Source organism: Sinocyclocheilus anshuiensis, unplaced genomic scaffold, assembly GCF_001515605.1.
Source record: "Sinocyclocheilus anshuiensis isolate Anshui unplaced genomic scaffold, SAMN03320099.WGS_v1.1 scaffold507, whole genome shotgun sequence".
In the NCBI taxonomy this organism is placed as follows: Eukaryota; Metazoa; Chordata; class Actinopteri; order Cypriniformes; family Cyprinidae; genus Sinocyclocheilus; species Sinocyclocheilus anshuiensis.
In genome coordinates this window covers 484884-509311 of record NW_015551034.1, presented here as the reverse complement: position 1 = coordinate 509311, position 24428 = coordinate 484884, and the positions used below count along the sequence as shown (strand labels likewise).

Sequence of the window (24428 nt, the reverse complement as noted above, 5' to 3'; positions counted from 1 at the left end):
TCAGGAAAAGTTCACTCAAGTAGATATTCTTATTTTAATGACAGCAGCTGTGTGTCATGACCTGGATCATCCTGGGTACAACAACACGTAAGATCCTCCATCCTTCAGAACCGCTTATATACACTGACTTTTATATTACCGCTCAGAAATATTTCTTACCAGCCATATATATTTCTACTATTAGCCTTAAATATTTATTTTGCATTATTTATATTTACTATATCCTTTTTTCTACTAGAATCACTAGAATCTTCAGCAAGGATGCGATAAATTGATCAGTTTTGGCAGTAAAGACATTTATAATGTTACAAATGATTTGTTTCAAATAAATGCTGTTCTGTTTAACTTCAGAATCAGAATCAGAATCAGAATGAGCTTTATTGCCAGATCAGATCTGCGAGTTTCTGTAAAGCGGAGCTCACGTGTGCTTGCGGATTAATGTAGACACTTACGAGAATGAACGAGCAAAAGTCCCGCGGCGAGTAGAACGACTTGCAATTAATGAAGAGCACTTCTAGATATAATCGAAAACCGGTGAAATATCGGGTGGTGTGTACTTCCGAATGTCCAGCAATTCGTCTCTGGTGAAACTGATTGCAGGGATATAACTAAAGACACGACAAACTAACAACAACATAAAAACAACTGCGGAGCATGCCACGGAGGCAGCCATCAGCGTCGGCGCGATCTTAAACTTCCTATAATTCCTAACTTTCTACAAAAATTTTTTTTTCCAAATTTCCATGCACAACGTTTTCAACATTAAGAATAATACTAAATGTTTCTTAAACAGTAAATCAGCATAATAGAATGATTTCTGTGTGACACTGAAGACTGGAGTAACGATGCTGAAAATTAATCTTTGCATCACAGGAATAAATTACATTTTAAAATATATTCAAATAGAAAAGTTATTTTTACATTTATTGTATTAGTTAAATTTATAATACTTCACAATAGTATTGTTTTTACTGCATTTTATCAAATAAATGCAGGCGAACATAAGGGACTTAAAAAAAAAAAATCATACCAACCCCAATGATTTAAACAGTAGTGCATATGTTTTTCTCCCTAAATGTATTTGATTAAAATACAGTAAAATACAGCAGTGATGTTCAATATTATTACAATTTAAAATAATTGTTTTTCATTTTAATATATTTTTAAATGTTTGTTTGTTTAAATAATTTGAAATTATTCAAAAAATTTGAAATGACTGGAATCATTTCAAATTATTTAAACACACACACACACAAATTGTAATAATATTGCACAGTATTGCTGTATTTTAATCAAATAAATTCAGCCTCAGTGAGAATAAGAGACTTCTTTCAAAAATATACAAAAAAATTGCACAACCCCAATATTTTGAAAATTAATTTTTTCCTTGCACATTTAAGATATCTATATTTATATGATAGATATCTTAAATTCGAGTCATTGTGTTCCACATATTCCACTTGGACACCAAATCCAAGTACTGTAGAGTTTGTATTTGCATTTGGCACCTGTCGAATGTTTTGGACCCTCTTTTGCAGGTATCAGATTAATGCGCGCACAGAGCTGGCGGTGAGGTACAATGACATCTCTCCTCTGGAGAACCATCACTGCGCCGTGGCCTTCCAGATATTCTCTCAGTCTGACTGCAACATCTTTGCCAACTTTGATCCTGAAGCCTTCAAACAGATTCGTCAGGTGTGCCTCAGGCCTTTAAACCGAGCTTTGTGCACGCATATGTAATACATTTGTCTTGAACAATGAATCATTTTGTCTCTGACAGGGAACCATCACCCTGATACTGGCCACAGACATGGCCCGACATGGAGAGATTCTGGACTCTTTCAAACAGAAAGTGGATAACTTTGACTTCACTAATGAGGAGCATGTTACTTGTGTGAGCTTTCTGAACCCATTTTACAGTGCCACTATTCACCTACTAAAAAGTGCTGCGATGAGCTTATTAAACTTGTATCTCTATATCTGTGGCAGCTGAAGATGGTGCTGATCAAGTGCTGTGATATCTCTAATGAGGTTCGGCCGATGGAGGTCGCTGAGCCGTGGGTGGACTGTTTGCTGGAGGAGTACTTCATGCAGGTAGATATGATTACAAGTATGTTGTATGGAGATGTAAAAATCCGTCCCACTTTTTATTAAGTGTCTTTAAAGGAATAGTTCATCTAAAAATGCTGAAAATTTCCTCACCCTCAGGCCATCCAAGATGTTGATGAGTTTGTTTCTTCATCAGAACAGATTTGAAGAAACTTAGCATTATTTCACTTGCTCATCAATGGATTCTCTGCAGCGAATGGGTGCCGTCAGAATAAGAGTCCAAACAGCTGATAAAAACATCACAATAATCCACACCACTCCAGTCCATCAATGAATGTCTTGTGAGGTGAAAACTGAGCATTTGTAAGAAACAAATACATCAAGACGTTTTTAACTGTAAAATCCGAGTCCTCTATCCATAACATTGCTTTTTCTAGTAAAAATAGTCTCATCTGAATCAGGAGAGAAATATGCACAGATCAAACAGTTTACAAGTGAAAACGGTCTAAAACAGTTCTAAACAAATGTGTCTGTGGATTTTAATGTGAGAGAATAACAGACTTTTTCAACTGGAGGAAGAGTTAGACCCGTTTTTTTGGTCAAAAGTGGCGGTTTAACATTGAAACGCCTTAATGGATTTGTTTCTTACAAACATAGCTTTTCACTTTACAAGACATTAATTGATGTTCTGGAGTTGTGTGGATTATTGTGATAATGTGGTTTTTATCAGCTGTTTGGACTCTCATTCTGACGGCACCCATCCACTGCATAGGATCTATTGGTGAGCAATTGATGCAATGCAAAATTTCCCCAAATCCTCTCAGATGAAGAAACTCGTCTACATCTTGGATGGCCTGAGGGTGAGTAAATTTTCATTTTTTTGGGTTGAACTACTTTTTTTTTTTTTTTTTTTTACTACTTTTTAAATATTTGTAACTGTCTGTTGTACTAACATTTAAAGTAATCATTTGATACAATGCACTTATTGTACTGTATGTTTTTACATTGTAATTTTATTTAAAAACCAACCCTTAAACCTGACCATACAGCAAAACCTCTCCATAAACGTATCACAGGAGTAACTTACATTTTTGATTAAATTAAATAAAAAGTTAATTCAAAAGTTATTAATAACAATTTTTTCACAATAATACCGTTCATACTGTATTTTTTACATAGCTTTGGTAAGCATAAAAGACTTTCAAAAACATAAAAAAATAATACCAACCCCAACATTTTGAGCTTTATAGTGCACTTCACTATAAAGAATTGCGTTCTCTCTCAAACAGAGTGATCGAGAGAAGGTAGAAGGTTTACCAGTCGCTCCTTTCATGGACAGAGAGAAAGTGACCAAACCCACTGCTCAGATCGGCTTCATCAAGTTTGTCCTGATCCCCATGTTTGAGACCGTGATGAAGGTGAATCGGTTAGGCTAAAAGTACAATGTGAAACATACAGGGGGGAAAGTGGGTGAAATCGAACTCTGGTTCAGATCAAACCAAGTTGTGAAAACTGGCAATGATACCAGGTAGTGATATTGTTTGTTCTCTGTGCGTTGCAGTTGTTTCCTCAGATTGAGGAGGTAATGGTACAGCCCCTACGAGAGTCCCGGGACAGATACGAGGAGCTTAAACAGATAGATGACGCCATGAATGAGGTTAGCAGTGACCTTTTTTATTATTATTATTATTATTATTACTTTTTAACTGGTATTAGCTATTTCCTTCTCATTATTCCTATAGGTGCAGAAAAAGAAGAGTGAAAATTTAACAATGGGAGGAAAAAAGAAATGAGCAAGGTCAATGTTGAAACATTGTACTGCATGCATTTTAGTTATTATTTGTGTTATATTTACAGTCAACCCTAGCTTTTGCTTATTTGTTTCAGCTGGAATCCCATCAGAGGCAGTAAATGAGTGAAATCTTGGCCATCTGCTCAGAAAATCCAAAGCATCTTTCAGGGAATTGAACCATGTACAGCTCAGCTATGAACCATTTGTGTTGTTTTTATTTGGTTTTTGTAAAAGTATAAACATTATACAGGATGTACAGATTTTTAGTCACTTTTACTCAGAAAAATAAAAGTCTAACTTGAAGAACAACTGAAGCCACAGATCTCATTTTTAGAGCACTGTTATAATAAAATAGTATGTTCATTCCTGTTGTCTAATGAAACTACCAGGATGTGTGTGACAGCCCTGACTGTAGCTGAGCGGCACTGACCTCTAGTGGCCAAAGCAGAATACAGCACCTTACTGTTCAGAAAATAGACCAAGTAAAGCTTTACTGAATGAATAAAAAGTCATATAATCATTGTCGATTAACAAAAAGAGAGGTATAATTATATGAACATCACAAAAAAGCAGAAATTAAAATAAGACAACGTTCTCTCAGCTAGTATTCTGAGGCACAGTGCTGCTCTCCGTTTTACTTCTCTTACTGGGTTTAGAGCCGTTTGCTGCTGCTGCTGCTCTCTTCCTACTCTCCTGTTCTAGTCTTTCCTGTTTCTTCTGCAAATATGATGCCATGTTGTCGAAGTTCACTTTAAACAGTTGTTTAAACGGACTCTCCAGTCCCACAGAACCTGTGAACGGAGGACAAGAGGAAAGCATGACGTGTGCAGAATAAAGGTTGGAGGGGGGAAAAAAGAAGATGGTACATTAACCCTATAAAGCATACTGTATTATATTTGCTACATGAGTTGACTATTATTTAATACAGGTGTGAGGGGTGATTTTATACATTTTTCCTCCTGAGATATTTGACCCTTTTAGTCCTTCTGGTGTTACTTGTCTTCCTTCATATTATTTTGACAGGACCAAGCTGAGTTTATCAAAACTGAATTGGTGTCTATCAATAAATTCTGTTTTTTGCAGCTTTGTTTTGATAGATTTTTTTGGACTGAGGAGGAAGTTTTGAGTTCTGAAAGACTGCTCAACTCAAGATCAAGCATACATTTGCTTTGTCATGATATGACTTCTTCATTTTAGTTATTGGTTTATTTAATTTTTCTGTTTCATTATAATGTTTGTTGGATTTCTTACCTTTAAAGATATTCCACTGAGCTTGTAATGCTTCAGTGACCCTCCTCAGTTCAGGAGTCTCTGAGTCACACAGCTATGAACAAGCAATATGAGTTAGTAAGAGCAGAGCGGACTTCAAAACATGAAAGAAAGCATGCATGCACCTTCCAGTGCTGCTCTGAGTATTGATACAGGAGCACATTCACGTCTTCAGTCTCCAGTAAGACCCACAGCTGCTTCTGTGAATCAAATGTCATGTCCCAGGGAGCATGAGGAAGAGCAAGAGTCTCAGCAGGGCTCAGACACCCCTCTGTCCCAGAATCCACCGTGAAGAGCTGAACTGAGGGCAATCTACACAGACGGATATGATTTTAACGGTTTAGATGTATAATTGGTGAGCAAAAGACATCTTTCTTAAGACTTGTGTGTTTCTATTTTAACAAAAGAATACTGTTGTTGTCACTGAGACTCCAGAATCCAGTTAGAGGTAAGATAAACTGAAATCTGATGAAATGAAACACACCTCTCACACTGGACAGCTATATGTTTTCCATCTGGTGAGCTGATGATCCTGCTGACAGCAAACCTCTGAAGACAGAAAGAAATATAGTCAGTGTCATGTGCCGAGATTGGTGTAAATGACAAAATATACACACCTGGATTTGAATGGAAATAAACAGTTTATAGCAGCAGAGAACCCAATAATCGAAGGCCCTCCATATAGGCTAAAATATTTCTTCTAGTAATTCTACTGTAATTAGAAATCTTTTTATTTTTTTTATTAACACAAACTAGGTAGATATTTCCAATTAATCAGCTACAATTAATTTTGTGATTTAAAAAGTTAAGAAATGTATGTTCTTCAATAAAACAAAAGTTATTGAGGGGAAAAATCAAGATTTTTTTGCATTTTAATTCAGTTAGACTATTTTGATATATAATTCAATTTGAAAATGCAATAATTAATTAATTCTAGGATCTTAGTGATACCAATGAAAATGGTAGATTTTATTAATAAAAACATTCAATAATATCATTAACAAATGTGACTCTGGAGCACAAAACCAGTCATAAGTAGCACAGGTACAGTGCACAGCATAAATGAGTACACCCCCTCTGAATAAATATAAAATATGTATTAATGACCCATTAAACATCTGTGCGGTTTAACTCCTGGAGGACGACCTCCTTAAATGCCCTGATCTTTAATGGGGAGTTTTGCTCAGCTCGTCTCTACAGAATCCCCCACAGCAGCTCAAGAGTGTTAAGATTGAGTGAAATACATGTCCACTGAAGGATTTCAACTCTGGAGAATGAATATCTTCATTGACATGCTGAAAAAATGTCCAATAATGCAGAGAATGAGGGGAGGGTAGCATCTTCTGTTTCAAAGAAAATCTTATTTTGCTGAATAATTTTGGCATTCTTCTTTGGTAATTGATCAAGCAGGCTTGTTGGAACATTACATCTCCAAATAACCCTAACATGTCTTCTAGGTAAAGAGTAATTGCTGAATTTGTTAAGTTTTAGAGGGGGTGTACTCATTTATGCTGTGCACTGTATATCTGTAGCAAAAGCCAAAAATACATTGTATGGGTCAAAATTATCAATTTTTCTTTTATGCCAAAAATCATTAGGATAGTAAGTAAATATCATGTTCCATGAAGACATTTTGTAAACTTAATTTTTGATTAGTAATATGCATTGCTAAGAACTTAATTTGGACAACTTTAAAGGCGATTTTCTCAATATTATGTATTTTTTTGCACCCTCATATTCCAGATTTTTAAATCGTTGTATCTCGGCCAAATATTATCATATACTAACAAACCATACATCAATGGAAAGCTTATTTATTCAGCTTATTTAATGACCTTTGTTTTGTGGTCCAGGGTCACAAATATTATTACAGTGCTTTACATTGTTAATGTATATTCTCTTGTAGTTAAAATATCATGATTTTGATTTAGATAATGTCATAAATGAATATAAATGACACAATGATGTTTGTAAATTACCAATTACATTAGATTAAAAAAAAATGCATTTTCACTAAGTTTAAAAGTCTTTACCATAAAAGTTTGCATTCCTTGAAAAATATGCAATGTGTCCAGCAAATATCTTTAGGTTTTTTCTCTTTACGTGTCTTTGTCCTACATATTGCTGTCATCTGTCACACACTAATTGTGTGTGTACACATTTTAAATAAAAATATTTAAACGTATCTAAAAGCAGTATTCTCTCAGCCTTTTCTTTTACCTGGAGAATTCACCCCCTCACTTTCTAGCCCGATTCAGCGCCTTCAATTCATATTACCATTACAATATTGTGAAATTTGCATATGAAAAATAAAGACAAACATAAATTACATAACCGTATATTACATATGATATGTAAATTATCAAAATGATATGTTTTAATAACTAAAAACTAATTAAACTGCCAGACTTAGACCCCAGAGGTTCACAGACCTCCAGCTGAAAACCTTACATCTAGGTCAATAATGTCATTTTTGTGGGATTGTACGAAACATTGTATGCGTTGTGTGCATAATTGGCTGACTGAAATCAAATGGACAGCACCTTTTCTGTGTCTGTGTTTTCAGAGTCGAGGGTGAGTTGCCTCAGGTCAACACTGTGTAACCGCCGACCACTCTCATAATGCCAGACCTTCATTGTGCCATCCTGTGAACACAACATGTCAGTCCTACTGTATTAAGACACTTATATCCCCCTTATAAACTATCCCAACAGAATATTACAGTAAAACAATGAAGGTAAACTGAAAAAGCACATACTCCTGAACCAGAGAGAAGCCAGTCAGGATGTCCCGCAGGCACAAGCAATGCACTGACAAATCTGCATGAGAAAACAAACATGTTTGAACAAGTGGGAACAACATATGTGACCCTGGAACACAAAACCAGTCATAAGGGTCAATTTTTAGAAATTGAGATTTATACATCATCTGAAAGCTGTATAAATAAGCTTTTCATTGATGTATGGTTTTGTTAGGATAGGACAATATTTGGCCGAGATACAACTATTTGAAAATCTGGAATCTGAGGGTGCAAAAAAAATCAAAATATTGAGAAAATTGCCTTTAAAGTTGTCCAAATGAAGTTCTTAGCAATGCATATTACTAATCAAAAATTACGTTTTGATATATTTACAGTAGGGAATTTACAAAATATCTTCATGGAACATGATCTTTACTTCATATCCTAATGATTTTTGGCATAAAAGAAAAATCAATAATTTTGACCCATACAATGTATTTTTGGCTATTGCTACAAATATACCCCAGAGACTTAAGACTGGTTTTGTGCTCCAGGGTCACATATGAGATGTAACATCACTTGCTTCCCACAGTCCACACTTACTCTCTGTGCTCTAGACAGAAAGCCTGAATGTTGTAGGGTGACCGCCGGAAACTCACTCGGATCTTCTCATCTCGGTCGGCTGTTATGATATATTTATCATCAGGAGAAAGAGTCTGTAGAGGAAAACAAAAAAGAACTAAATATTAAACCATGTTTTTAAAGCTAAAAATTATATTAGGTACTGACTTCACAATTAAGTGAAAACAAAAGAGAATTTTAACTATTTTTGTTTGGGTGCTGCATTAACTCCCTGAATCAACAAATAGCACTTTAATAAAGAAATATTTCAGCCATTTATTATTTTACCATCTCTAGAGGTAAACGCAAAAAGATAAAAAAGCTAGAAATCATGTTAGTTAATTAAGTAACTTCATAAGTAAGTGAAAATAAACTGAAATTCCAATATTTTTGTTTGGATACTGCGCTAACTGAAAAGCACTGTTCTGTTGGTGTCCATCATACCACATCCAATAACATGGAGAGATGTCCCAGCTTCAGCTCTCCTGGTTTTTGTGGCTCCAGAACAGAGAATGAATATACATCTCCAGACTTATCAGCCACAAAGACTTCATCCTCAGCCTGAGTAAATACAAGAGACGTGCATCGCCGCACCACCCACCTACAAGAGGACAATCACGGACTTATACACTGAACCTTACAGAGAAATTAGTACCGAGGGAACAGTTCGGCCAAAAAGAATAATTACATCTACATCAGAATTTACTCATCCTTATGTTGTTCCAAAACCATCCCGAATGACTTTTTGAAAACTAGTATTCTAGCCACATTTTTCAGTTTTGATTAAAGTGTAGAGTGGTCCACAATAGACACCAAATAGGTGAGTCCACAAAAAAAGTGCGTTCCCCAAAAGAGACTGACAAATCTGCATGAGAAAACAAACATGTTTGAACAAGTGGGAACAACATATGTGACCCTGGAACACAAAACCAGTCATAAGGGTCAATTTTTAGAAATTGAGATTTATACATCATCTGAAAGCTGTATAAATAAGCTTTTCATTGATGTATGGTTTTGTTAGGATAGGACAATATTTGGCCGAGATACAACTATTTGAAAATCTGGAATCTGAGGGTGCAAAAAAAATCAAAATATTGAGAAAATTGCCTTTAAAGTTGTCCAAATGAAGTTCTTAGCAATGCATATTACTAATCAAAAATTACGTTTTGATATATTTACAGTAGGGAATTTACAAAATATCTTCATGGAACATGATCTTTACTTCATATCCTAATGATTTTTGGCATAAAAGAAAAATCAATAATTTTGCCATCATAGGAATAAATCACATATGAGATGTAACATCACTTGCTTCCCACAGTCCACACTTACTCTCTGTGCTCTAGACAGAAAGCCTGAATGTTGTAGGGTGACCGCCGGAAACTCACTCGGATCTTCTCATCTCGGTCGGCTGTTATGATATATTTATCATCAGGAGAAAGAGTCTGTAGAGGAAAACAAAAAAGAACTAAATATTAAACCATGTTTTTAAAGCTAAAAATTATATTAGGTACTGACTTCACAATTAAGTGAAAACAAAAGAGAATTTTAACTATTTTTGTTTGGGTGCTGCATTAACTCCCTGAATCAACAAATAGCACTTTAATAAAGAAATATTTCAGCCATTTATTATTTTACCATCTCTAGAGGTAAACGCAAAAAGATAAAAAAGCTAGAAATCATGTTAGTTAATTAAGTAACTTCATAAGTAAGTGAAAATAAACTGAAATTCCAATATTTTTGTTTGGATACTGCGCTAACTGAAAAGCACTGTTCTGTTGGTGTCCATCATACCACATCCAATAACATGGAGAGATGTCCCAGCTTCAGCTCTCCTGGTTTTTGTGGCTCCAGAACAGAGAATGAATATACATCTCCAGACTTATCAGCCACAAAGACTTCATCCTCAGCCTGAGTAAATACAAGAGACGTGCATCGCCGCACCACCCACCTACAAGAGGACAATCACGGACTTATACACTGAACCTTACAGAGAAATTAGTACCGAGGGAACAGTTCGGCCAAAAAGAATAATTACATCTACATCAGAATTTACTCATCCTTATGTTGTTCCAAAACCATCCCGAATGACTTTTTGAAAACTAGTATTCTAGCCACATTTTTCAGTTTTGATTAAAGAGAAATAGGTGAGTCCACAAAAAAAGTGCGTTCCCCAAAAGAGAGAAACTTAGACGGGTTTGTAATGATATGTGTGATGGTGAGTAAATTTGAGTGTGTGCTGTTACCGGGTACTAATGCACTGCCACGATGGCTCAGTACAGAAGAGAACAAGACGTTTGTGGTCATCAGTGAGCGCTGCATGCTTCCCAGACGCCGAGACAGCAAATGCAAGAATCCTGTCACTGCCACTCTCCTTCTCCTCTGACCCTTCCCCAGCACTGCAATACACAGATAAACATTATAAGATCTTTTTTTGCAATCCTCTACGTCTTGTGACATAACCCTCAGATAAAGAACTCATAAAGAGAAAACAAACATACAAAAATAGTTACCTTTTACTATCACCATCAGCTTCCTTTGGTTTTGTCTCAGCTTTGGCACAGTCAAACACAAACGGCTCTCTATCAGGAAAAAAGGAACTTTTTTTTTCCCCAAGTACAAAAATAAAATAAAAACAAGTAAAAGGAGCAAATAGACAATATTGAATTTGAGAGATTATCAAATATAATGCTAAAATATCAATGCTTTAGTCCTCTGATCGGATTTTTTAACACAAAAAATGTTAATAACGCAATCATTCTGCAGTACTGACAATAGCACAGCTGATTGGTTTATGTATGGATTCTTAAAATAAAATAATATCACAAATTCAAAATAATGAATGTTTTATGACATTTTTACTATCCTGTTTGAATTCAACCTAAAAGAAAAGATCAAAACTGGTGTTTTATTCATCCAAATGCAGTATAGATAAAGAACTCATAAAGAGAAAACAAACATACAAAAATAGTTACCTTTTACTATCACCATCAGCTTCCTTTGGTTTTGTCTCAGCTTTGGCACAGTCAAACACAAACGGCTCTCTATCAGGAAAAAAGGAACTTTTTTTTTCCCCAAGTACAAAAATAAAATAAAAACAAGTAAAAGGAGCAAATAGACAATATTGAATTTGAGAGATTATCAAATATAATGCTAAAATATCAATGCTTTAGTCCTCTGATCGGATTTTTTAACACAAAAAATGTTAATAACGCAATCATTCTGCAGTACTGACAATAGCACAGCTGATTGGTTTATGTATGGATTCTTCAAATAAAATAATAATATCACAAAGTCAAAATAATGAATGTTTTATGACATTTTTACTATCTGTTTGAATTCAACCTAAAAGAAAAGATAAAAACTGGTGTTTTATTCATCCAAATGCAGTATAACAAAATGTGTATTTATCACAGATAGTTTGGCATTCATTTCAAGTCAACGTGTATCAAGCAAGCTGATTTAAAACGTAAGAAATAAACATAACAGTATGTAAACAGTCATGTATAGAGACCATAGTGCAATAGGATTCTGCAGAATGCACATGGACACTTAAGGTATATCCAAAATAAAGAGCTGGAAGCGAATAGACAGTTGGCAGTCTAAAATACAGCTACTCACCTAGACTGTTTAAGGTTTATAGCAACTAAACTAGTAGAACAGCTTGAAACAAACCAGTCTGCCTTTGAACGCACTACTGCCATGATGATTGCTTTTCACGTGCGCACTGAGAGTCGCACATTTAATACGTCATTAATACAAAAAAGCAGGAATCTGGCTTTACGACACCGCCATAAAGAGTGTACCGAAGAAGACACTTTTGCTACTAATAACACTTCGGTATTATTAAAAACGATTTATTAGTATTCTATTTCACTTAATATTTTACATTGTTAGGTGAAAAAATATATAACCTCGTTTGTAAAGGACATGATTACAATAATTGTATTGGTGTGGTTCATGAGGGGCGTGTCTGTTATGCACGGGCGCTTCTTTAGTGTGCTGTGCTTCAGTGTAACATTTCTTTTTACTTTGCCAGGATCTTTATTGAGTTTAGTATCTGTCGTTCGTGAACATTTCATCAAACTGGAGCTTTGATTTAAAGATTTGTCACAGTCAGGTGACTTAAGGATTCAGTGGCACACAGACCTGCACAAAATAACACACCATCTAGGTATTTTTTCATTTTCTTGTAAATGATGTGCATAACAAACACTGATCACTGTCAATGTTAGCTATTGCATTTTATGTGCAATCTGCTCTATATACAAATACAGATCAGATTTTGAGCAAATTATGAAGTAACAATTAAATTATTTTTTTATAAACAGCAGTTGCACGAACTTTAATCGACGATATTAAATATTTACAATCACACTTTGTCAACTGATTTATGCAGCTGTTTTTCTTCATAGGGTTTCTGCAGTAAAGATGGCAGCCTCTTTGCTCAGGGTAGGACGGCTCGGATCTCTCAGGGTAATCCACCGTTTTTTTCGACATGTATTATGAAATATGCATGCATATTATAGTGCATTTACATATTCGTGTTATTTAAACGTGTGAAACTGCGTAGTCAGATTCCTCTTGTGAACACAAGCTAATGCTGCTCGAATGTTAAAGCACTGAAGCATTTAATCCACTCAGACCCGACGCATGAATCCCTTCTGTGTGCTGTATTTACATGAAAATATTCCTGTTATTAAATAAGTGCATTTACTCAGTGTGGATCAAATTTTATGCATCAGAACCCTGCATCTAAAATAGTGTAAAATGTCGGAGTTTCAAATAATTGTTTAATGTTTCGTTTTTCTTTTGATTTTTTTTATGTGCTTTCCCCCTATATTTTAGTTTTTTAGAAAGTGTTCCTAAAATGCCGAAAATTATTTGTTTGAATATCTATTTGGAAAAACTGAAAGTGTTGGTCAACTCGCAGAGAACACTGTGTACTTTTTGCTGGTACATTTCTTTGAGACCACAGCAAACGATGTACAGTAGTATAAATAGAACTGCAGAAAGGTGGTTGTGATTATTCATAGGGATTTGCTGTGTTTTTTGAAGTCTGTTGTTTTTGTGTGTCTCTTGTTGTTAGTGTCTGCAGACGGGGGGCTTGAGCTCTATCAGAAGAGCTCCTGCTGTAGCTTTCAGCTCCAAATCTGGGGACAGCAAGAAGTCCAAAAAGTCCAACAAAGGTAAATCTTTCTTCAATTTATGTCACAATAATTTTGTATATGTCATGTGCCATTCATTTGGGGGAGGAGGACTCTGTATTCAGATCTTGACACCATACATGGGAAAACTGAGGTTTGTGTGGTTCAGGGGACGTATCCTCTGACCTCAGCTGTTGTTTCTGAACCTGCTGGAGTGTGTTTTGTTCCTGTCTCTTACTGTGTCATGTAGGAGTAATACCATGCAAAGATCCGTACCAAAGTCATTGCCAAAAGTGTTCAAACTCTTTGATGTTGACAATATTAAGATTGTCATATTTTACTTCTGCACATTTTTCTCTATTAAAGTGCACCTATTATGCCATTTTTAAGGTTGCTAATATTGTTTTATGAGTCTCCTAAAACAGGTTTACATTTATGTAAGGTCAAAAAACATGTTAGTTTTCTCAAAAAATAGATTTAATTTTACCTCATTTCTAAATGATTCATAAACGACTCGTGCGAAGCAGTTCAAAGAATCAGTCTCTCTAAACCCCTCCTTTCCGTGAGCCCTCACTGCTCTGATTGGTCAGATGGCGCAGTCCTTTGTGATTGGTCCAGAGCCGTAGAGAGATCTAGCTCTGGATTGGTCTACCGCGTACAGCGCGTTTTGGAAACGAAACGTCCATTGCCATGACGGAATGACAGCCCTGGAGACTTGTCAATACATAGAAAAGATGGTATCGATTGTACCTTACCAATTCGGTTAACGATTTATTAACCACACGGAAATTTTACTGTTTGTGGGCGGGCAAGTTGGCGACGTAGAACGTGGGCGGACATTATGCAAATGTGTTACTTCGTGACGTAGAGCCGTAACAGAATAAGATTTGAATTCCTGACGACTCGTTTAGGCGATTGCGAGCCAACTCTTTTTTTTTGATAGACAATAACTTTATCGTGCACTGTCGGCTTCACAACTTTGCAGATAGTTTATGTTTACATACAGCTACATGACACACTGCATGAAAGGTAATATTCGAAAAGGCATAATGGGGCACTTTAAACAAACTGCTACAATAAACAAACTTTACAATCAAATTTATTTGCACTCACTCACAAAATCACATATACAGTCACCTGATGCAACTCTAACAGGGTGATCAGGTCCCAAAAGCAAAGCCTGCTATTATGATGAATTAAATGCACAAAAAAACATTTCTAATAAATTTGTTATGGAAGAAGAAGAAGAGAGTGGTTAGCTATAAAGTTTAGACCTCAGTGATTGGACAATCATAATCAGGTATTTCAGACAGACAAGTAATAAGCTCTAATATTTAATATAATAAGTTTGTATGGAATATAGATACAGAATATAATGTATTTGGAAAAGATATAGTTAAACTCTAATACAAAATAATATGTGACTAATTAAAATATACAAGCTTTAAAAATATAACATGATCGCATGTTTAAAATCTTTTTTTTTTTTTTTTTATGTTTGAGAAATTTAAAACGTTTCTGTCAAGTTTAGGATGTATTCCGGAATCCATTTTCCATTTTGTTACAGTTTACACTGTCAGCACAATGTATAGTGTTTGCAGACTTTTTGGCAATGACTGTATATGCAAAAGGAAAAGATGGTCCAGAATCTCCTAAAATCAATAACCGATCGATTTGTGGTGCCAGCATCTTTTAAGCACAAGCAGCACTTGTTTAGTACGTCAATTATTCGATTTATAGAAGCTTGAACTGACATCAGACAATAAAAGGGTTTGACAGTGGTTTTGAAATAGAAATTTGCATAGGTCTATGAAACTTCAGTCAGTTTGTTGAGTATGTGAGCTTTGTGGTTAAACTAAAAATGTAATTTTAAGAAATAAATGTTATATTACCTATAAACCAACAGGCCCACATCTATATTGTTAATAAAGACACAAAGATGGTATGTTGATTATAATATAAATTGAACTCTTGGTCTTTTCTTTTTCTCTGTGGGCATTTTTAAACAAGTAAAACTGGTCGCATGGAGTTCTTAAAGATTAAACCTAATGACCTGTTATCCATAATTGTTGCTGTACAATGATCCTCTGAGGTTAGAGGTGGCAGAGGGCTTGAGAAAGGGCTTGCCATGTGGTGTTGTACTGGCATATATGCTTAGTGCTATATGTGGATGTCCTAACTGCTTATATATGTCACCTTGACATTTGGAGTTAAAGAATGCACTGCATGAATGCGTTCATGAAGCCACTCCCTCTGTTCATTCAAGAGAATCTGGTGAAGCCAATAATCCAACAAGTGACTTCTTGTTGAAAATAAAAGCTGAACAAAACATGTTTTGTGCTGAACATTGCTACATAAATATGAAAATGCCTCTTAGAAATAACTAATTGTAAATAATTGTAATAATCATATTTATTATCAATATTAATAGTAATCATGATGATTATGTGCTGGTACCACAGTTTGATCATGTTTGACCACAAATTCAAATATATAGTGTGAACAGTTGTGTCATCTGATTCAGAACAGTTACTTGGCGCTACTTTAAAATAATGGTGATATGAAAATATATAGCCTTTTAGCTTCAATAACTCTAGAATTTTGGAATAATTATAATGAAATAATCTTTTGCATTTTAACTTGTATCTTCCAATGAAAATAAGGGTATTAACAGTACAATACTTTAATTTTTTATGAAAATGGGGTTTACTGAATGTGAAATGTTTAGGTTACTTTTCCTGTCAGATGGCTTTTTAAATGAGCCATAGTTCAAATTTGATATGCACGAGTCGGGTTATAAGGTGTTCAAAGCTCCACCACCTCAGTGGATGCTCATCTAATTGTTGAAGAAATTGGGTAGGTTATTTTGCTGTATGAGTTTAGCGGTCTCCATTCAGCCTGATAATGCACATGATGAAGCAAATTATTACATTTCTATTTTTGCCCTCCTTCCCCCTCCATCCTAGAAAAAGCAGCACCAAAAACTTACTTCGATATAGAAAAACTTGTCCAGCACAGATCATATGTGGAATTCCCCAAGAAGGAGGTTGCAGCTTCGGTTGCTGCTGCCTCTACAGAAGCTGCATCTGTTGCTGCGCCTGCACCTGAACCAGTTGTAACTGCCACCGCGCCTGCAGCCGAAGCCGCTGCTCCCAGAGCTGAAACCATTGCCCCCGCATTTGAAGCCATTCCTGTAGTTGAAGCTGCTGCCCCCGCAGTTGAAGCCACTGCCCCTGTAGTTGAAGCCACTCCTGAAGCTGAAGCCGCTGCCCCTGTAGTTGAAGCCACTCCTGTAGCTGAAGCCGCTGCCCCTGTAGCTGAAGCCGCTGCTGCTGTAGTTGAAGCCACTCCTGTAGCTGAAGCCGCTGCTCCTGTAGTTGAAGCCACTTCTGTAGCTGAAGCCGCTGCCCCTGAAGTTCCCCTGTAGCTGAAGCCGCTGCCCCTGTAGCTGAAGCCGCTGCCCCTGTAGCTGAAGCCGCTGCCCTTGTAGTTGAAGCCGCTGCTCCTGTAGTTGAAGCCGTTGCCCCTGTAGTTGAAGCCGCTGCTCCTGTAGCTGAAACCACTCCTGTAGTTGAAGACACTGCCCCTGTAGCTGAAGCCGCTGCCCCTGTAGTTGAAGCCACTCCTGTAGCTGAAGCCGCTGCTCCTGTAGTTGAAGCCACTTCTGTAGCTGAAGCCCCTGCCCCTGAAGTTGAAGCCACCCCTGCAGCTGAAGCCACTGCCCCTGTAGTTGAAGCCACTCCTGTAGCTGAAGATACTGCCCCTGAAGTTGAAGCCACACCTGCAGCTGAAGCCATTGAGCTTACACCTGAGGCCACAGTTTTCCCTCCAGAAATGATTGCTGAAACTGCATCCCCTGCAGTTGAAGCTGCAGCTCCTGAAGCCCCTGCTGCACCAGCCTCTGAAGATGCACCTACAGAAGACGCCCCTGTCCAGGAAGCAGTTGCTGAGGTTGTAGAAGCTGTCAGTGAAGTAGTTGCAGAAGTTGTGGCGGAAGCTTCCCCAGTTGTAGAGGCTGTTGCTGAGGTAGTTGGAGAATCTGGCCCTATTGAGGCGGTTGCAGAGGCAGCTCCTGCTGAAGAGCTGATAGATCCTGCTCCTGTGATCTCAGATGCTACTGAAGTTCCAGCAGAAGTTGTGGAGACGCCTGAGGGTACTCACCATCCCCTATAACCCCCTTTCATATATTGGGATACAGCAAAATTTTGAAAGCAATTTTTTTTTCTCAATTTCGGTTACAGGTTTTATATATACAAATTTGTAATGCTAATGGTAAAGATATAATCACAATGCATTTTCTTACCCTTTCATTTATACAGTTAGTTACATTACAGTGTGTCATTAGCTTTTGTCATTGCATTGCATTGCCATGTGTTAGTTCATAGCATACATGCAAATGCATTTAGGGGTGAAACGGTTCATAAAAACAACAACAACAACAGTTTAGTATTGTGACGGGTCTCCTGCTATCCTGCTACGGCCAGCCAGTGGGTGTGGCTAGGAGCCCCATCAGCCAGGATTCATGTCACCTGTTCCTTCCTCTATAAAACTTTGTGTTACTGTGGATGTGTTGTTCCTTTGGTTCCCTCAGTTGTTTTTGTTGGGAGTGCAAAACAAATAAAGGATTATGGTCAGTGTAGACCACTAAAGGTCCCTGCGATGACCCTACGTAGACCTCAAAGTGTTGCAGGGCCCAAATCAGAGTCAGTGCCTCCTTCTCGATTACTGAATAATTAAGCTGGAAAGAATTGAACATCCTAGAGAAGAACCCCACTGGACGATCAATGCCCTCTTCAGATCTCTGCAACAAGACCGTACCAGCACCCACATTACTGGCATCCATCTGCAATTGGAAAGGGTGGTCAAATTTTGGGGCGGATAATACAGGTGCCTCCGTAAGCAGCATTTTTATTTTCTCAAATGCCTGCTGACAAACAGAAGTCCAACAAAAATCCACTCCTCTCTGCAACAAATTAGTAAGTGGCATTGCAACAGTAGAAAAATTTCTACAAAAACAACGATAAAATCCAGCCATGCCCACAAATCGCTCAAAAAAAACTATTTTTTTGGTAGTGGGCATAGGATACTTATCTATAGCTTCCACCTTAGTGCGGATGGGATGCACTTTACGTTGACCAGCAACCTTCCCAAGATAAGTAACCGTAGCTTTTGCAAACTCACATTTTAATAAATTGACTGTCAAATTGGCTTTAAAAAACGATCAAAAAGGTCTTGAATATGAAGCAAGTGTTCCTCCCAAGTATGACTGAAAACAACGACATCATCTAAAAACACTGCGCAACCCTGTAAGCCAGATATAACCTTTCAGTAATCAGTACAAAATCTGAACATTCCGTCGGGTTTATTCACTAACAAGGATGGAGATGCCCTACTAGAAAAAGAGGGCACAGCAATATCATTCTTCAGCATGTAATCAATTTCATTATCTAACAGTTTTTCTTATTCGCCGACACTTGATAATAACGCTGACGAATTGGGGCTGAATCTCCAACGTCAGTGTTATGTTTGATAAAATTTTTGCTAGAGGGAGTATCTGGAAATAATGCATTATATTATTTAATTATATTAATCAAATCAGTATGATGTGTGTCGGTTAAATAATTGAGTTGAGAATTTAATGCTTCAGACTTCCGGCAACCACCCATGATGAATAGAATCCCCAGGATCGATTTCTTCTACCTCCCCACCAACAACAACAGAGTTTGACTCAACACTGTAATCAACAACAGAAGGACTTGACAAAAGAACAGGTTTAATATTTGCGTCAGCCACATCCACATTTACAGTATCAATGTGATCTTTACAAGCATAATAAGGTTTTAACAAATTTATGTGGCACACTCTCGTCTTCTTTTTTTGGTCTGGAGTATTAATCAAATAATTAAGATCAGAAATCTGATGAGCAATGGTATATGGTCCCACGAACTTGGCCTGAAATGGTGATCCAACAATGGGCAGCAATGTGAGTACCTGGTCACCCGCTTGGAAAGAATGTCTCTCTGTACGACGGTCAAAAAGACATTTAATTTGTTCCTGTGCTTTACTAAAACATGCATATGCCAATTGACAGGCTTCAAAAATTGTTCGACGAAAATTACTAACATATGTCAAGACGTTCTTAGGGGGATCCGAATTTTCCCAATCTGCTGCCAAATCAGCCAAAGGGCTATGCACATCGTTACCAAAAACCAGCTCACTTGGACTGAAGCCGGTACTTTCTTGGGCAGCTTCCTGAGCTGCCATCAATAACCAAGGCAAGCCAGACTCCCAGTCCCTTGCCATTTGAGTACAATAAGATTTAGTAAAGACTTTAAAGTTTAATGAAATTTCTCCAGAGCTTCTTGGCTCTGGGCATGATAAGAACTGGAGAGATTGTTTAAAAGGGTCATATGATGCGATTTCAATTTTTCCTTTCTCTTTGGAGTGTTACAAGCTCTTGGTGCATAAAGAAGATCTGTAAAGTTGCAAAGACTAAAGTCTCAAATCCAAAGAGATATTCTTTATAAAAGTTAAGAGTCAGCCTAGTCGAACCTAAAACGGCTCGTTCTAACACACCCCCACGTCTAGGCTGTTCTGACTCACAGACTGTAAGTACGTTTTTTATATATAAAGAATTTGCCACTGACGATTCAAACCCGAGTTTTGAGCAGTGTAGAGTAGCGCTTGTTGTTTGTCATTTCTCTGATCACAAATGCAGACATGGTTTTATGTTTACGTGGTGCGATGCAACTGATGTATAAGTCATTATAATCCGTAATTATGTCCCCACTGGATGCAACAAATGCCTTGTTTATAATGGGTTTTAATGTTTTTGTCTCGTCGCTCCGGCCGGACGGCATCACAGTATGCTAGGGGCATAACATTTTCGTAACACGAAAAGAAACGCTCAACATCTTTTTCATCAAACTAAGGAATCAGCTTCATATTACTCACAATATCAAATCTCCGCGAAACAATTTCACCTTCCGCTCCATTAGTGACAAAGCTTAATGTCTTCTTATCAAGTCCAAGCGGTAGCGTTAAAGTTGCTGCTGCTGTAATTGAACTTCAGACAATTCAATACGATCTGTTTTTCTTTCATCTGAGTTTCAATTAACAACAACTGTTTCGGTTGCTTAAATGTCAAATGAGACATTGAAGACCTATCACTAATGGCAGCTTCTGTAGACAATTGTGATTTTAAAATACCGTGATCAAACAACTCCGTCTTTATCATGGTTTTAATGCTGTCTTTTAAACGTTTATCTTGAGTCGACAAATTAATTTTGTAATGAGTTGCGAGCTCTAAGAGCTAATAAGAGCTAATTCTAATAAATCTTCCGACGGTGCAGTAACAAATTCTTACATTTTAGAAGCCAAACTGAAACACAAAACAAATGTAGGCCTACTTATATTGTCTAACTAATATCTGAAGAGTAGCAACACCGGAAAAGCGATTCCCTCTACCTATTCAAAACTCAACCCTAGTCTTCATACAGTTACTTGCAGCAGGTTTTTATACACTGTAAACCATTGTTTGCAATAGCAACCAATTGGCAAGTTACCATTACAAAACACGGACATGTTCCCGAGCCAATGCTCTAACTGCGTTCACCATACAAACACAACAAACTAAAGTAAAAACAACAATCAGAGCATCCTGTAAAGGACACCCTGCTAAACCTTTACAGGGAAAAGCATAATCCAAGTGTTACCCATCAAATATAGAAAGTAGCCTACTTACCAAGCTCCAATTCCCACGGAATAAAAAAAAACATTCACGGATGCCATAGAGATACTCCAAAATAAAAATGAAACTCCAAAAACAACCAAAGGAACAACACATCTACAGTAACACAAAGTTTTATAGAGGAAGGAAGGAACTGGTGACATGAGTTCTGGCTAATGGGGCTCCTAGCCACTGGCCGGCCGTAGCAGGATAGCAGGAGACCCGTCACACTATGCATTCGATTAATTAGGGCTAATATTGGATAATTAAACCTTCATGGTGTTTAATAGAGTAGTAATGTCACAATAAATTGGAAATTTAAAAATACTAAATTGTACCAAAACTGTGACAACAGAACACTATCTATAGAAACCGTGACACCCCTAATTGTTTCTCTACAACATCACAACAGAAACTCAAGTTGCTCAATCAAGGCTATATTCATTTTCTAAGCTGGGGCAGAGATGGCACACCATTTTTCTTTTCGATGGTGTATTTTAAGTCTGCGCCCTGGTTTTCAGTCCATGAATATAGCCAGTCTCCCTATCCGTCATCCGTCTTTGCGCATGTCTGCATTATATATGTTTGTTTGTAATTTTTTGAGTCTTCATGTTATGCAATGCATGTTTTTCACCGCATAATTTCACTGACTGCTACCTTTCGGTTATATTTATTATTTTTGCAGCTTATTATTTATTACTTTATCAGCTTTTTTACACTCGTCTCTTTTTTCCTTCTTTTCTGTTCATGGAGTTGTTCATTATTCCATGTATTTGACCTCTTGTATCCTGCTCCTGTCTTCCTTTGCTTCTTTCATTGAAATCTTTTGTCTTTGTTCAGTCCTTGTATTTGTGACCTCACTCCTCGGAGAATAACTGTATTTACTAGGGCTATCAATTTATCATGAATTTAGTACACTGAAAAAGAACTTGGTATAGGATTTAGTTTGAAACAATTGCATAAATAATTACAAAGAAACGGCAAGTAACATGTTGACTATAATGTGAAATTTTGTGAAAATAGTTGCACATTTCACTGTTAAAAATGTGAAATTTCACGTTTACCCAAATTGAAGTGCTAATTTACTGGCCATCAATTCAGTGTCAGTTTGGTTCATTTAATTTGTAAAAGCACGTGGAATAACACATTTAACTAAGTTGAAGAACTTGAAATGCTCATTGCGCAAGGCGCTAAAAAATAGCGAGATACGACATAAGACATGTCTGTTTAGCATAGTTTTACATAGACTGGCAATTAAAAAAACAGCACATATGATCCTGTATAAATGTGCCTTAAGTCTACAACAGGCAAACAGACAAAATAGATTACTGTTGAATATAAGCGAAATTTTATTGTTATGTAAATGAAACAGTATATTGTCTTGAAAGCCACTTTTTTTGTAAATTTATTCCATGCTTGGTCTGTCACAGTAATATCAATGAATTATGTTCATTATTCAGCATATCAATTTTATTAACGTGTTAATTGATGATTTAATTGACAGCCCTATTATATACAAATTATTATTACAATTGTTTTCTCATTTATGCCCCATCCCAACTCCACCATCTGTAAAAATAACACTCCATTTGTTGTGCTTTAATAGAAATTGTCACTTTGTCAGAACAAATGTTGGGTTTTCTTTCCTGTTAAAGTCACAGTTAGGTAAAATTTTAAGTTTAAGATATCATCACAGGTGATGCATTGCTACTGTATGTTTTGACTAGTTTGTTTACGAGTATGGTAACATCTAAATGTACTTTGACCTCACCTTTCTTTCCTGTTGCTCTTTACTCACCCAAACGCACTTTCTTTGTCAGTGTCTCACTTTTCTTCCCAGGGGGTCGCATGATATCAGTGATTGGTTAATTATCCTCTTATCTTTTCCTGTGTACTGTGGTTTATATGTCAAAGTTAAATATGAAATGCTCCTTACCCACTTTCCCAATATGGTGTATGGAGTGAGATTGAGATTGCACTGTTTGCTGTATGTGGAATGGAAGCAACAGTTTATTACAGAATGCAAAATTAAGAATGTATGATGATTACCTAAAATAATAATCACGAGTTGTTTGATGGGCATTTATTTATGATTATTACACAATCACTCTTATGAGATGAAATGCTTCCGTTTCATTTCAGTGTAGATGCAACCTCTGTCCTAGTTACTCACCGCCTGACCTGCTCCTTGACTCAGTTCTCTTTAGTTCACTAGATCTAGTCTCCACACCAGGCACTCTTCTCATGCATGAGGGTTAAAGAAGACTGATTTCTTCTTTATTGTACAAGATATAAAGGATTCTGGCATCCATATACATGTCTGTTTCTTGGAGATTGTATTAACACTCTCTTTTCATGTGATTGTCAGCTGGATTGGACCCCATTCAGAAACTTTTCCTAGATTCAATCCGCGCATACTCCACAAAAAGCGGGTACATGGTGTTTTACTATCGAACTCTCTTGCTTGTCTCTGAAGAGTGATGCTGCTCTTCGTGATCTTACATTTTTTAAATAAATTGATAGCTACTTTTCGTGTTTTCTCAGTGCCGCTGGTGGTCTAGTTGATGCCGGTTCAGAATATCAGAAGGCTCTTGCTGAGGAAATAACTAAACTGCAGCGGTTGTACAGTGGTGGTGATCTGTCTTCCTTCCCTGAGTTCAAATTCCCTGGTGTGTAAATGTATTTACATCTAAATGTATCTCAATTCCAATACTCCTTCAGAATACAACATCAATAATACGAGTTTTCAGTTTTGTTTGAGTGTCAATGCATTTGTCCTAAAGTTGATTTTTTTGCAGTGCATTTGACTAACATTATGCCAACATTTTTGTATTTACAGAGCCTAAATTTGATGAAGTGTCCTCCAAGTAAACTTCTGATCCACTCCTGTGCCTCAGTGCAGTTTTGTGAAAGAAGTCTACTGTGTGAAGTCTAAGTGACTTTAATCTGTAAAAGTGAACATTTTGTGAGTTTTTTTTTTTAAGTTAAAATTGTGTTAATTTTTTTATTTTTTTATTTTGTGAGACTCTAAATACTAAATAGCTATTTTTCAAAAATTCTTATGTCTGATGGACAAGACTA

At 36.7% G+C, this 24428-nt stretch overlaps 3 protein-coding genes across 6 annotated transcripts in view; 2 read left to right on the top strand and 1 right to left on the bottom strand.

The window, feature by feature from the left end:
• The window catches only part of pde9aa (phosphodiesterase 9aa), a 30787-nt gene extending 26655 nt beyond the window's left edge, over positions 1–4132 (top strand). For both annotated transcript variants that reach the window (XM_016450808.1, XM_016450807.1), the window contains exons 12-19: positions 5–87; positions 1539–1695; positions 1781–1894; positions 1990–2094; positions 3339–3467; positions 3611–3706; positions 3792–3847; positions 3937–4132. In XM_016450808.1, the coding sequence (XP_016306294.1) occupies positions 5–87; positions 1539–1695; positions 1781–1894; positions 1990–2094; positions 3339–3467; positions 3611–3706; positions 3792–3842 (735 nt within the window). In that variant the 3' untranslated portion in view covers positions 3843–3847; positions 3937–4132. The remainder of the gene's footprint in view (positions 1–4; positions 88–1538; positions 1696–1780; positions 1895–1989; positions 2095–3338; positions 3468–3610; positions 3707–3791; positions 3848–3936) is intronic.
• Positions 4020–12225, bottom strand: LOC107661303 (tRNA (guanine-N(7)-)-methyltransferase non-catalytic subunit wdr4-like). Its single transcript, XM_016450812.1, has 11 exons — positions 12093–12225; positions 11447–11515; positions 10718–10870; positions 10266–10422; positions 9804–9916; positions 7869–7929; positions 7654–7755; positions 5595–5659; positions 5236–5422; positions 5093–5165; positions 4020–4632 (listed from the first exon to the last, which is right to left on the bottom strand). Exons 1-11 carry the CDS (start codon positions 12173–12175, stop codon positions 4439–4441), a joined length of 1257 nt encoding a protein of 418 aa, XP_016306298.1. The 5' UTR covers positions 12176–12225; the 3' UTR covers positions 4020–4438.
• Positions 12226–12228: 3 nt separating this feature from the next.
• Positions 12229–24309, top strand: LOC107661301 (ATP synthase-coupling factor 6, mitochondrial-like). Of its 3 annotated transcripts, XM_016450809.1 has the most exons (8): positions 12229–12311; positions 12887–12947; positions 13561–13660; positions 16585–17028; positions 17304–17771; positions 23716–23779; positions 23892–24016; positions 24187–24309. In XM_016450809.1, the coding sequence occupies exons 2-8, from the start codon at positions 12903–12905 to the stop codon at positions 24216–24218; spliced, it is 1278 nt and encodes a 425-aa protein (XP_016306295.1). In that variant the 5' UTR covers positions 12229–12311; positions 12887–12902; the 3' UTR covers positions 24219–24309. The 3 variants fall into 3 exon arrangements, with proteins under 3 accessions (XP_016306295.1, XP_016306296.1, XP_016306297.1); XM_016450811.1 differs by lacking the exons at positions 12229–12311; positions 16585–17028; positions 17304–17771 and adding an exon at positions 12406–12645; XM_016450810.1 differs by lacking the exons at positions 12229–12311; positions 17304–17771; positions 23716–23779; positions 23892–24016; positions 24187–24309 and adding an exon at positions 12404–12645 and having other exon boundaries at positions 16585–17131.
• The last annotated feature ends 119 nt before the right edge of the window (positions 24310–24428 follow it).